This window comes from Chelonoidis abingdonii, chromosome 2, assembly GCF_003597395.2.
Source record: "Chelonoidis abingdonii isolate Lonesome George chromosome 2, CheloAbing_2.0, whole genome shotgun sequence".
Classification (NCBI taxonomy): Eukaryota; Metazoa; Chordata; order Testudines; family Testudinidae; genus Chelonoidis; species Chelonoidis abingdonii.
Window position 1 is genome coordinate 165,232,649 of NC_133770.1, and position 14,937 is coordinate 165,247,585.

The 14,937-nt window shown below is 47.8% G+C and overlaps 1 protein-coding gene across 1 annotated transcript in view; it reads left to right on the forward strand.

The window, feature by feature from the left end:
- ADGRA2 (adhesion G protein-coupled receptor A2) overlaps positions 1–14,937 on the forward strand; it is a 145,197-nt gene that overhangs the window by 119,987 nt on the left and 10,273 nt on the right. Inside the window, exons 15-17 of the mRNA XM_032773991.2 lie at positions 11,877–12,004; positions 14,072–14,195; positions 14,602–14,747. Coding sequence (XP_032629882.1) covers positions 11,877–12,004; positions 14,072–14,195; positions 14,602–14,747 — 398 coding nt within the window. The remainder of the gene's footprint in view (positions 1–11,876; positions 12,005–14,071; positions 14,196–14,601; positions 14,748–14,937) is intronic.

The following is a 14,937-nucleotide window of genomic DNA, read 5'->3' on the forward strand; positions in this document are numbered from 1 at the left end:
TCTTTAAAGAGTTCAAAAGATCTTCCCCTTTCCCTAAACAGACAATTGTTCACCATTCTTTTTTCTTTTCTTTAAAGCAAGGAGTACTGTTACCTTTTAACAGATTTTTTATTTATTCTTTAGAAGGTTTAAAAGAGTTCTTTCCTGGTTATGCTTGTGGTTAGGTGTTGCATAAGTTTGTTTTAAGTTGGCTCCACTGCAATAACAGCAGCTATACAAAACTATGTGATTAGATATTAGAAGATTCGTAATATACATGGTCCGTACAAGCTCAGGCATAAGCAGTGGCAGGAATGATGCACAAGCTTGTCTACTCACTATAATTCTGCATAGATATTCTGCGCTGAGATGCCATGTGACAGTTATTGAATGTTGTTGTAGCCATGTGTCCTAGGATAAAAGAGGGGTATTGTTCCATTGGTCTAGCTGAGTGCTCTGTAGTCAAAAGCTTTCTCTTCACAAACAGATGTCCAATAAAAGATATTACTCACCATGTTGCTGTTTATGTAATATTAATGTATAGGTTTTATATTGGGGACTTCAAGGTGAAGATCCACAAAATTAAAGATGTGCTTACGTTTAAAATTCAATTATTTTGATTACTAAGGAAAGTGTCAAATGGTTGTTATTTGATCTGCCTGAAAAAGAACTTCATGAATTAGTGCAACCTAAACTGATTTCCTGTTTGTTAGTGAAACTTTTAGTTTTTTTTCAACGTTTTCAAGTGGAGATCTCATCGCCCTAACTAGGCCTTTTGTGTGTAAAATGAGGAGGCATAACCTAAGCACTTTCTTGGGCGTGGGCGATCTCTAAAAACAAAATCAAATAAAACTACTAATTAAAAGAAGGCTTTTAAGGACTCTTTTTGTTAAATGTTGGTAAGGGGGCTAAACTGAGGCAGGGCTGGGCCCCACAAATGGTCAGTCGGGCGAAGCTGACAGGTTCCTGGAATCATAAGTGATCAAGGGCCGTCCGCAGGCTATCTAATTTGGAGAGGTCCAGGTGTCAAAGTATAGAGAACCAGATAGACTAATGGAAAAGGGTTCACCGAATAAGGTACATTGCAATTGTTTCCACTGGAGTTCTGTGAACCTTAAGAGCACAGCATGGGACTTCACTCTCACTTTCACATGATGTGATAGCATTGCAAATGACTGTGGTTTCCACTGATGATGTTCAATGACACAAGTAATTTGTGGGTCACTCAGCATTGCAACTCGTGGGTTTTTTAATGTCTTTTTCAAAATGGATAAATAAATTAGTGTAATTGTTAAAAACTCTTAAATATAGAAGGTAAGTCAAGAAGAGTCAGTGATACTGTACTTTAAGTCACTTTAAATAAGCAGAATTTTTTGTGTTCTAACGTAGTTGCAACAGAAGTCATTAAATGAAAGATTAAAAAAATGATTGAGTGAGCATAACTATGTTTGGTTTTTTTCCTTTTCTTTACTTTGAGGTAACAGATGGTGGCGACAGATGTCACACTTACGACAAGGGAGCTGCTTTTTTCCACTCTTCTGAACCCAACTATTGCACTCTGAGAATCATGAATTCCCAGTTCATATTAAAACTAACAGGAAAAAATGTGAGGTGGTTTGAAAAGTAAAAGTCAAGTTTACATGAAATAAAACAACCCTAGAGCCTTTGGGGTCAGCAAACTTTCAGAAGTGCTGTGCTGAAGTTCTTCATTATTTCACTCTATTTAGTTTTGCGTGCCAGGAGTATACATTAAATGTTTTTGCAGGTTCTTTCTTAAGTCTATAAACTAATTGTGGTATGTGAATAACAGTTTTTTAAAATGTTTAAGAACTCATTTGAGAATTAAATTAAAAGCAGATCTATCATTTTAGTGAAGTGGTTCTATAGCGGGTGCATGTACCCCTGGGCAGGGGGTGCAAACTACGCTCGCTTAGGCAACATTTCAACTTTCCCTCCTGCACCTAGTTTGAGGGGCACTCCGAGAGCCGGGGCCAATGTTGCCCAGGGCTCACTCCCAGACCGAGTGTTCCTGCTTCCGCCCCTGAACTCCCTGGAGGTGCACAGCACAACCAGGACCCTAACCACAAAGTTCATCCGACCAGTGCCCACCGCAATCCCCATATGGCTTTTCTGGCTGGTGCTGCAGCAGCTCGCAGGGAGGATCCAGCATTGCCCGGAAGGCACGGAGAGCAGAGCATCTGTTGCGGCGAGCAAGCCCAGCATGGAAGGAGCTGCGCAGTGCAGGGGGCAAATGACTCGTGCAAGCAGCGGGCTGCACCGAGAGCAGCTGGCGCCTCCCCACCCCTGTGCCCAGGCTGACGGCAAGCGCCCCGCGGGGGTGGGGGGGGGAGGCTCTCAGGTGCAGGATATATGTGAGCGCCAGCCCCCGATAACGCCGTCCTCCTCACCAGGGTTACCTATTAACAATCAAACAAAGAGGGAGAGCCTGCCCTAGCCCGTCCATCCAACTTCCCTACAGGCCTTGGGATCGTCCGTCGGCACATAGCGACGACAACGCATCTAGAACACTGACATAAGTACACTATACAAAACACCGATAGCTGGAACGAGATCCGGACCTCGCGGACCAGAGCGGTGACGGAGGTCGACGCTGAGACTCGAAGGTTGGGAGCGGCTACGGAGTCACAGTGCCCTTGTGACGCGGTGCTGGGAGCCTAGAACAAACAAGTGCAGAGATTAGCGGGGTCGGTGAACCGGACACCAACCTGTGCGCGAGTGCGACCGGTGCCACGAGGAGAAACGCATCGGGAACTGCAAGGGCCGTCGAGAGGGAGCGACGACGGACTTGGAGCGTCTGCGGGATACCTTATGATCCATGAACAGGTGCGGCCTCTGCTGCGCTGACAGAGGATGGTCGTATCAAGGTGGCTTCGCAAAGACTGATATTACCCGCACGGGTGCTGGAGGAGAGAGGGTGGGGTGGCCGTGGATGCGTTCAGGCACCATCAACTCTGATTGTCAGGATGAAGATCAACCTCGCCGTTGGCGAAATGTCTCGGCAGTGGAGGGACAGTAAGGCATACGGAACCTACAGTCGTCGGACTTACAGCCAGCGCAGGAAACATAGTCACGGACGCGGATCCGGCACCTTGTGACCGGGATCAATGGTGCTGACATCGCCAGGCCTCACCAGTCGTCGCGGTGCCGGGCGATCTGATCTAGATAAGAGCTCCTTGCTGGCGCGTGCAGTCTGGCACGAGAAGCGCAGCAGGAGCTCCAACACACGGCGCGGATGCACGGAGCAGAGCAAGCACTGGATTCGACAGCCCGGCGGACCCGGAATCCAAGGTGCACGGCTGCCGGTCCTCAGTGCCTCAGCAGTGTATGGGCGCAGGATGCGGAATGCTTAACGAGCTACTCTGGCTGCGGTGCAGTTGCACAGAGCAGCTATGACTGGCTAGTCCATCCAAGGCACGGAGCTCAAGGGGCAGCGTGCCGGGACTCGGGCATGGCAGGAGGTCGTGGGCTTCTCAACTCGAGAGAGTGGGAGCGGTGCAGCAGTCGTACTTCCGGTGCCTAACAGCCTGTCAGTGCCGGTGGCGAAAGTCCGGTGCCGAGGAGGGCGCTTTGTCGCGCCGATATGTCGCTAGCGCTCCGGTGACAGAAGTGGAGGTGGAAATATGAAATGCCGCTACCATTTGTTCTCGCTTAAATGCCTTGCAGATGGGGGCACTTAGCTGGTGAAATGCGAGTCCTGAGGCATCAGTAGATCAGAGAGTGCGGTGTAGGATCTCCTTGTCTAAGCAAACGGCCTGAGTTCGTGGCAAGTGTCACGGTTAATTTCTAAGTACCAGGTGAACCGGGCATGGGCACCGTCGCGCCGCACAGTTGCGGGGAAGGGCACTCATCTCCAAACCCCGCTAACTATTACTAAACTAACTATGCATAGTAAAGAAAATAATGACACACTTAACTATAATCTATATAATAGGAAGGATTAAACTATATAGCTACAACAGAACTACGAGTAGCCTAGGAAGCGGAGGTCAAGCTAAGCATCGCTCCACTGTTTCCAAGTACCCACGGGCCATAACAAGAGCGGGCAAGGGTGAGTCAGAGTGTTATATTTGGCACACTAAAGGAGGAACCCAGGGACGGCGGATTTGAGATAAAAACCAGGTGTAATAAACCAATTCAGTTCCAGCGCGCCATCCAGGTTAGAGTCGCGCCGACTCCAAAAAGGGGGGCCACCGACGATGTTGGTTAGGGGTAAAAAATCTTCCGACGAATGTGATATCGCGGCGCGCGCGCCCTAACTGAATGGATATGAGCAAGCACTCGAAGAAGAATAAGAAATATATGCAGTTAGGGATATTGAACAAGATCACCTGACTAGGATGTGATAGTGAATGAAATGCTCAGGGAGATCTAGAGAGGTATTAAAATAAAAAAAGGGTGCAATAATAATAAGTGGGGAGTTCAACGGAGTGCCCCATATGACCAGGGCACACGATCACACTCAGAATAGAGATGCTGGAGATGAGAAGTTTTCTTGACACCAGTAAATGACAGTTCTCTTGAGCATGGCTGGTCCAGAAATCACGAAGAGGAGAGGCAATCTTTGAATTTTGAGTTCTGAAGTGCAGCACGAGGATCAGGTCCAAGGGTGACAGGTATAGCTGGACCTTCTTCTTGGTAATTATACATAATATATACATTTAACATTCACGTTGCTGGATGGAAAACCCACAAGCGTCAACACGTGCATTTAATTTCAGAAAAGGGAACTACAAAAAAATGAGGAGGTTCGTTGAAACAGAAATTAAGAAGGTTCAGACAAAAAGTGAAGTCCCTTGCAAAGCTGCATGGAAACTTTAAAGAAAAACCCACACAAATACAAGCTCACTTAGAATCTCTACCACAAAATTAAAAAACAAGTAAGGAGATCCAAAAAAGAGCCACCGTGGTTAAACAACAATGAGGAGGTAAAGAAAAGAAGCGGTGAGAGCAAAAAGGCTCCTATTAAACATTGGGTGGAGAGAGAAACCTCCATAATGATGGATATAATAGAAGAAAGAGAGATAAACTCTAGACAAACTGAAGTGATAGATAAACTTATAATTGAAAGACCAAAAAAGAATTTGAAGGATACAGCTAGCCAAAGTAAGTAGCAAGTTTTTTTAAATATCATCAGAAGCCAAGGAAGCTTGCTCAATAGATCAGTGGGGCCATTGGACGATCGAGAGCGAAGGAGCACTCAAGGATGACAGGCCATGTGTTACAGAAAACTAATACTAATGATTCTTTGCTTCGGTTGTAAAATGCAAGCATACAATGCTAACATTGAAAACATCAATAACTCAATAGCATATAACAGTATGAAGTCTAAATTAGCGGTTACCACTACCAAGAAGAGATCTTGAGTCATTGTGGATAGTTCGCTGAAAACATCCACTCAAATTGTACAGTCAGCAGGCAACACTGGAGTGGGGTAGACACTGGCCAACAAATTGACAATAACGGGAAGCCTATGCTGCTAGAACTGGCACGTCCAGGGTCTAGCTCGAGCTCTACATATTTTGGATACATTTGATGTGGACGCCACTTCATCCTGAGAAGACACTACAAAGGTCTTTAAAGCTCGATTAGGATTACCTGAGAGAAGGATGGACTGTAGGCCGAGAGATGACGCATCAGTCGCAGTTGCAGAGGCAACACCGCTCCGAGGCGAGCTGGGGGCCTGGTGACATAGGGGGGGACTGCAATCCTCGCCCCACCACGAGGGGACGATCTAAGCTGCAAAATTCCCTTTAACGGTGCCAAGAGAAGCCTAGGGATGCTCCCAGAGAGGAGGAATCGGGATTTGTACGCATTCGGGCACTTGTGTCACGGCGGTCAGCTCGACCAAGATTTCTTAGAAGCAGACTTGAGCGCAGATGACAGATGCAAGGAGACTTTAATGCTTGTGTTTGGGGAGGTCTAACACAATTCGTAGCAGCGACACCGCCATGGACCACGGAGAGCCGAGACAAGTCGCAGCGCGCGATCGTGTGGACCAGGCCGGAAGAGTTCTCTGCTCCTCCTCAACCGAACCTCCCAGAGGACCACACACCACGGAAAGAGGAGAGACAAGAGCGACATAGACCTCCTTGGATCATAAAACAAGTTGACCTCGTCCGCACTCTTGTCTCGGTCTCTCCGGGTCCATGGCCTGCCCTCGCTAGAAGGCTTCCTTTGTGTACACCCCCCAGGGCAGCACGTTGGGAAAGGACTACTGCACCTGGTCATGACTCCCGATTGCTCAAACTTTGCAGATACGCCGTTTGAATTTCTATACCACAGGACAATTCACGCTTTTCCCCACCCAGCTCATGGGGTACCCCCACCCACAACCGACTGGCCCTGGTCCTGGCGAATGACCATTATGTATACTCCACCAATTCCTATTCCCCGACTTTTAACAAGGGGTGGGGGGAAATCATCAGAGGGTTAAAGAAAGCTCAATAGACAGAAAAAAAGTACAAATTGTCTCTGGTATGGCTCCGGCACTTCTACAGCGCGCACTTCGGCCCTTCCAGGTGTGTGGAAAAAAACACCCCTGAGCTCTGCCAACACTATCCCAACGGCGGTATCTAAGACTGGGTCCATCGCCTCAGCTGCGATCATGCCTCCTGGTGTGGGCGGTCAGCCACGGAGTGCTGAGCTCCTCGGTGCGCGCAGCTACACCCAGCCACTCAGCTAGGTGTCTCCTTGGGCATTATATCCAGGAGACCGGGAATGAAGTTCTCGCGTTCCATTCCCTACCTTGGCTGGCTGAGGCGCCGACCCCAAACCCCGGAAGTTGAGCACTCAAGTGCTCCGGCCAATCCTCCGAACACGCAATCGTCTGAGCTGCCTTTGGTCTTTTTTCCTCGGCGCTGGCGTTTCCAATATGCTATGTCAATGAAAGAAGCAGTCTCTGGCGTGCAGGGGTTCAGTCAGCAGCTGCGGGGTGGCGTCTCAAGTGTTTACCGCCAGCACCAACCGGCCATCAGCATACTACCCTAGGCTATTGGAAGGGAGGTTGAACACAAGGGTGGGCTGCCACTTGTCTTCGTCCAAGGCAGGTGGCATTACCAATCTACAATGGGAACTAAGATTTGGCCATCAGATGCTAACTCACGAGTGAGGTTCTGGTCGAGCATCCATCATGGATATTCCCCTATGCCGCGCAGACGACTGACAAGTATTTCCTCCGGTCTTCCTGTCTCTCGACGTGCATGCACTCAAAGCACACGTCTGCCTGAACATGTGGAAATCAGGGCAATGGCTGTATGCCAGAGTGGGCATTTTTTTCCCACAATTACCTTTGGACACAGGCTAAAACACGATTTCGGCTTACCCGGCCAAATTGAAGCAAAGAAAACCACAAACATTTCGCAAAGGTTATAATGAGCATATGACTATAACTACTTCACTAAGGGAGCTTTTGGGTCTTACCCCGGGCCCGATTTTCTTTCCACAGAATGACTTGTCCGTCAAAATCAAGGCCGAGTGGGCAGTGGCTTCAGAGACGAGTTCTTTAGTGTATACCTTCCCACCGGCGCGTCGTGCCCCCTCGGACATCCCGAGCATAACCAGGAGGAACACCATTCAAAAATGTGAGGTCAACTGAGCGCGTACACACAACCTACATCGACAGAGGGGAGCAGGCCGTCTGAGAGCGTCGCTGGAATCAAATGGCTAAACTTGGTTGGCCTCCACTTAATTTGGGTCCCCGCGTGGTTCAGTGGGCCACGACGGCACTTGATGACGCACCCAGGTAGCTTGGACATGCTTCCGGTTAACCCTTTATACTTATGACAGACTGCCTGTCCATAATAGCTACACAATTTGTCTGATTACTAAACACATTGAAAAACACTAATCCAACTTCTATTACCTCTTCACACCCCAGACACTCATGACCATCTCAGACTGGGCTCGAGGCTTTTCGCCGGGGCGTGAAAGTACTTTGCAGTCTCTTCAACTTTTGAACCGTCATGGTGTGGCTTGGCTCACTGTGTATCGAAATCATAGGAGCAGCGGAAAGAATCTATTCTCTCTCCACCTGGTAAACAGCAGTACTACAGAGACCCTCGAGCCGAAGGTGGAGCGTTATTACGTATATCACGTGGACAATTAGAGTTGGAGGACAAATCAGGAGCAAGGACAACCAATTTATACACCAGGCCATAGTGTTGCAATCTTTCAACTAGAATACCCTGTCTTCAATGAACTGTTACATACGATCTGCAGCACCGTGCTGAGGTTGATCCTCTTACATTATTGGAACTAAACCTAAAGCATGCAACAGCTTAGGCAACCTAGCAGATGTCATTCGCAGACGGTAATGCAGGATAATAAATCTTGGCAGGGCAATACCTAATTACCTAACACTTATCCATTCCACAAAGAGGAGCTATGGGGAAAGGTGTGGGGGATAGCATCGTGGTCTAGATCATAGTCAACTCAAGAATTTAGGTTTCTCCAGGTTTGCAAGGCGCATTTGCAGCGCATCCCTCATCAGCAAGACATTAAGCTGCCGGGGGACGGGCACTATTGATTGGCTATCAGGGATGGAAGAATGAAATGGAGATAAGTGAAATTCGTGTTAAAGGAGATCTAGGAATAACAGGCATAAGAGGACATTTTCACTGATATAGGGACCATTATGATGAGGCGATCTGCTCCTTTAACGCACCTGAAGGAACCAATATATGCACTACGCTGGGAGTAATATATGAACCAAAAGAACTTATCGTCTCTCTCCGAATAATTATCGACCCGTTAAGTGAACTCAGATACTCGAGCGATTGTCTGAAAATTTCTACCAGTTAGATTAGGACCCTAGTCCTTATGGAAGTAGCCGCTTTCCCTCAGTGTAACATTATGCCAGACGAAGTCTTCGAGCTCACGGGCTGTTATGGTCGGTTCCGCCAATACGTTATGTACAAAAGACAGTGCAGGTTACGAACAGACGCCAGCAGCTGGCTGGTCATCACCTAGGTATGGGTTTTCGTCCTTCTGTGACAGTTTATCACACGTATGGTTCCTCATCTTGCGATGGGGTTGGCGTTTGACCAAATTAGCAGAAATACTTTCGCTAACTAGACGTCTAGGTTTCAAGAGGGTGGTTTCTTCATTCGCATTTAATGCTTTGAGGGTCGCGTGCAACAAAACCTATTGTGAGAGAATAAGACATCGTCCTGCAAACATTTCCTCCGAGCTGAAGGAAAGGCCTACTTGTTTCCTCTCCAAAGGGAATCTCATCTTTGGGCTGATGAATAGTGACACAGTCGGCAATCCTTGGGCTTTTTCACGCACCCGCATGGAGGGTTGTTTGGAGGGTGAAATTTGTTCTCACAATTTCCCTCGACCGACAGGGACGTCACCGGATGCTTCTACATGGTGCGCTGATCAGCAGCAGGGGCTTTCATGTTGCCGTCCAGTTGCTGGATTCCTTTTCCGTTTAATGCAACCTCACCCATGTAAGATCTTAATTGCCCGCCGACAGTACCAACGTAGGCCTCAAAGGGTCCTCACACCTTCGCTTTCCGCAGGTTTTAATGGCCCTCCTGGTTCACTAAGTCAAAGAGAATAAAAGGGCTGGTTCGCTCGAAGCCCCTTTGGCTCAGCAGTTTTAAAAAACATTTCATGAGGCCATAAGGGGATTACTAACTCGGACACCCACCCCATTAGTCCTTCGTTACACTACAGTCCATTGGGTAATCCATACAGGGAATGGTATAGATGAGAGAAGCATATCGATGACCATCAGAGAAGACGGTTACTCACCTTTCTTTGTAAATGTTGTTCTCGAGATGTTGTTGCGTGCACCCTTATCTAGTCCAAAATCGGCTGACCCCTCGGTTCCCTCTGCGGAGTAGTTTCCGGGCAAGAAAGGCATCAAACTGGGGAAAGGGGCGGTTGCTGGGTCGGCAGAAGGGGTTAATTATAATCCGGCACCATAGCGGCGCCAACTTCCCCCAATCCAGGGGGCACCCTGCCGACCCACCGAATGTTGCTAGGGTAAAAATCTTCTGACGAATGTGCACGCAGCGCGCGCACAGCTAACTGGAATGGATATGAGCAACACATCTCAAAGAACAACAGTTACAAAGGTGAGTAACTGTCTTTTTTTCAAGCATAGAAATACTATCCATAGAGATTCTATGGTAAAATTTGGTTCATTTAAGATTTTTACTTCATTCGATTCTACACTTTCTTTCACATACAGTACTACTCCTGCACCAGCATGACCTGTTCTGTCCTTCCCATATATTTTGTACCCTGGTATTACTGTGTCCCATTGATTATCCTCATTCCACCAGGTTTCTATGATGCCTGTTATATCGATATCTTCATTTAATTCTAAGCACTCTAGTTCACCCATCTTAGACTTCTAGCATTGGTATATAAGGACTTTAAAAACTTGTCACTTTTTGGCTGTCCCCTACTGCATGATGTAATTGAATGGAACTGTTTTTTTTATTTGACTGTTTCTCATCAAATCCTCCCTGTATTTTATCATTTTCCATCCTCTCCTCCTTATTAGGACATAGGGAATCTCCAGTTATAGATCCTCCCCTAAGGGATGTCCAAACCACATGGTCCTCTGCACCCGTTGGCCTTCCCCTAGCCCTTAAAATTAAAAAGGTGGTAGAACAGTTTTTAAACTAAGCGCCAGCAATTTGGTTTAGGTAGACCCCATCCTTCCTGTATAGGCTCCCCCGCTCCCAAAAGCTTCCCTGGTTCCTAAAAATATAAACCCCTCCTCCCTACATCATCATCTCATCCATGCATTGAGACCCTGCAGTTCTGCTTGTCTAACTGGCCCTGTGCATGGAACTGGAAGCATTTCAGAAAATGATACCATGGAGGTCCTGGACTTCAATCTCTGACCTAGCAACCTAAATTTGGCCTCCAGGACCTCTCCCCTTCCCCATGTCATCAGTACCTACAGGTTCCACAACCACCAGCTTCTCCCCAGCACTACACATAAGCCCATCCACATGTCTCAAGAGATCCGCAACCTTCACACCAGGCAGGCAAGTCACCATGTGGTTCTCCCAGTCATTGCAAACCCAGCCATGTTTCTAATGATCGAACTGCCTATTACTACTACCTGTCTCTTCCTAATAAGTGGAGTTCCCTCCCCCAGATAGGTATCCTCAGTGTGAAAGGAAAGGATACCACAACGTCATCTGGGAGGAGGGTCCCAACTAAGGGAACGTTTCCCTCTGCTCCAGTTGGATGGTCTCCTTCCCTGAGACTCTCATCCTCCTCAAGAGCACAGAGGCTGTCAGACCAGGGGTGGGACCATTCTACTGTGTCCCAGACAGTCTCATCTATGTCCCCCTCTGTCTCCTCCAGCTCAGCCACCCTGGTTTCCAAAGCTCGTACACCCTCTCTGAGGGCCAGGAGCAGTTTGCACCGAATGCACACATACGCCACCTGCCCATAGGGCAAGTAATCATACATGCTGCATTGGGTGCAATAAAGTGGGTGGCCCCCCACTCTGTTGCTGGACTTCTACTTGTGTTCTCTTTTTACTCCCAAAGCTTGTTCCCTTGTTGATGCTTTGTTTTTATCAAGCGGTGTTTTGACCTTTACAGGGGCTAGATACACCTAACATTCTTTGCACTTAAACTCCCTCATCAAACTCCCATTAGCCACTCCTGTTCACTAGCTCCCCCTCACCCCTTCCAGCTGGCCTGCAAGGAAGGGGAATGGTCCCAGGTGGCAGAGGGGATCATAACCGTCATTGTCTGCTCATGCACAGGATGTGGGCTGAGGCAATCTCCAGAGGCCCTGGCATGGCAGTCTTGACATAGCCAGCTTACAAGCAGCCCTGTAACCCCTCTGCTGGGTGGAGCCAGATGTAGATGTGAAACTAATTTTGTTTTTGTAACTAGGAACTCAGCAATTTCCCCAGTGAGGCAGCAGGCCCAGCTGAGGTTCTGCATCCTGTTCTTTACACCTGCACTGCCCTCCTGCTGCTGTGCTTGTTCACCACCATCATCACTTACATTATCAACCACAGGTGAGCTGGGGCTGCAGCGGGAATGTGGTGCTGTACTCTGTTAACCAGCTGCCACTTTCACCTCAGAGGTGGCTGCACTTCAGTGGTTTGGGGCTGAAAGGTAGATAAATACCCCCAGCCCTTGGCCATAGACAGTGGCAGCTGGAGGAATGAGAGATCTGTCTACCAGCTTGGATTTTTTTTCAGACTCACTGAGGCACTAGCCAGCAGCCACAGCAGGGCATAAAGCACTTCCTGTCAAATCGATCTTTAGGAGACTTTGTTCCAAGGTGTTTTTAGTGGAGCGAGAACCCCCTGGGCTCCTGTTTCCTGACAGAGGACACCAGAGTCAGTCGAACAAATCCTTCTTTATTGTTCCCCATTGCACAGTAATGCACACAGCAGTCATCTTTCCACAGCAGAGTGCTCACACCACAGACCCAGACGACGGACTCAGCAATCCTATTTTAAAAATCAAACTAAGGGTCCATATGGTATAACCCTTACCACCACCCACTGAGAACAAGGTCATCAGAGAGCCGGGAAAGCAGACACTTACTGGTCTAGCTAACTGATTTTGGTATGGAGAACAGGTTGTGCTTGGTAATCGTTAATTTGATCCCCTCCTGACTAAACCTGAGTGGCAATGGGACCACAGGACCCCCGTACTGAGTGGGCATCCCTCCTACATGGAGACAGAGGTGGATATGCCAAACCTGAGAGGCACTGTCCAATCCCCAGGCCATGCCCTGTTTTCCTGCAGCTCTGCCATGAAAAATGGTAGCCTTAACTATAAATGCTGTAGTTACTGCAAATGGGTTTGACTGCTTCACTATAGTTCAGTTGGTCTCCAGGACCAGAATTGGTTTATAGACTGGAGCACATTTTCCTTATGCAAACCAGATTTCAGGGGCCAGTCTTAGGATGAATTTGATTCCCTATTTTACAACAATCCTTTCTCCCACTCTTGACTTCAGTAAGTTGGCAGAACCAGGGACAGTCTGGCCCCTGATGTAGAGTGTCCAGCGCAAGGGGGAACCCTGAGGTGCTCCTTCCATCTGTAGAATACACCTACAAGTAGGATAGAAAAGTCGAGTCCCTAGAGGTGCGTAGTGTTCCTAAAAGCAGAGTAGAAATGGGCAAGCTGCACTGATGTCCATACTGTTACCCATCACCCTGCCACCCTAGCTGGTGGGCGAGTTCCCCGTTCTCTTCTTGGTCTGTTTTTCATCCTCTCAGGAATCAGCACACTCTCCTCTTGGGGGTGCTTAAAATCCTTCAGACTCCCTTGCCTCCAGTTTCCTACAATAAAGCCCAAACCAATCAGCCACTGGAGAGCCACACCATTTACCCTTTATATTTCTTGCTAACCCCTTGCAGGTTAAGTAATCCGGCATGGTTTAATTCAAGTAATAGCACTGGTATTTAGCAGCAGAATTACTTAAATATTACAAAACACGTGTTTTAATAAACCCTGAACGTTTACATCACTGTAATGAAAAGAAAGTTATTTAAAGTTACAGCATTAAACCTTGTTTATCAATAATCGTTTGTTTATTTTAAACGGTGTGTTTTCTTCAATATTAACACACTAGCATCACGGCTTGACTTGTAAAAAGCCTCACATGTAAAGTCTGGAGTTTTTCCTGACACCAGAGCAAATGCACAGGCATTCTCTGAGCCATCTGTATGTGCAGAGTTCAAGAGGTGGGAGTCCAGCTATTAGCTTTTCTCCTAAAAATTACAGCTCAAAATAGTTGTGTGCATGCTTAAAGATGTAAATGACCCTCTGACAGTCTTAGTAAAACAATTCCAAAGGACAGAGAGCTTCTCTCACAGCAACTATTCCAGGATTACTGGGTACACGGTTGCTGTTACTGACTCCTCTCTGAGGACGTCTAAGGTACCTAAGACTATTATAATTCAGGTAAATGCTCAGTCCTTGGGAAGGCTACAACCCTGCCCAAGTAGTAGCATGTGCAGTACCTGTTTGCTAGAAGGGACTTTCAGAACACACAGCATGGTAGTGGTGAATTTAACCCCTCCAAGACAGCAGCTAATCAGCACTGCTGCGCGCCTCTCTTTCAGCACCATTCATATCTCCCGGAAGTGCTGGCACATGCTGCTTAACCTCTGTTTCTACATCGCCATGACATCTGCTGTGTTTGCGGGAGGCATCACTCTGACCAACTACATGATTGTCTGCCAAGCAGTAAGTACAGACCAGCTTTAGACAGTCCTAGGGAAAGCAGACTTGTGTTCAAAGTGTTGAGCCCATGACAGACCACTACCCTGTGTGTCACAACTGGCAGCATCCATGGCCGAGAGACCCCCACCAGGAAATGCAGAGAGATCCTCCTCAGAAAGCGCTTCAGGTCTGGGCAGAGGTGATTGCTTCCTCTGGGGCCAAGTACATTAGAAACACAGATGCAAGAGAAAAAAAAGCAGCAGCAGCCGCTGCAATGCATTTAGCAGAGCAGGTCAAAGTTCCCCCCAGCATTCACCACAGCCAGCCATTATAACAGTAATTTATTAGTGCCTGAATCTAACAACTCCTAGCAGGAATATGCACACCTACGCCCACTGACCTGACTGCTTTGTAACCTCTGGCCCTGTAGGTTGGCATCATTTTGCACTACTCCTCCTTATCCACTCTTCTGTGGATGGCAGTGAAGGCCAGAGTCATCTACAAGGAGGTGACGTGGAAGGCGCCGCAGCAGCAGGAAGGAGACGTGCCCCAGCCAGCCCCTCGGCCCATGCTACGGTACAGATATTGCTCTTTGGTGCAGCTATTACTAGTTTGAAGCGATTGCCAAGAGTCACGCTCAGGAGAAAGCCACAGAGAGTAGCACCCAGCCTGTCTCATTCACTGCCCAGCAGCTAGCATCAGAGCACTTAAGCAAGAGGTTTTCAATTGTGACATGCATTGCAGCTGTCTTTCCTTGAAAAGTATC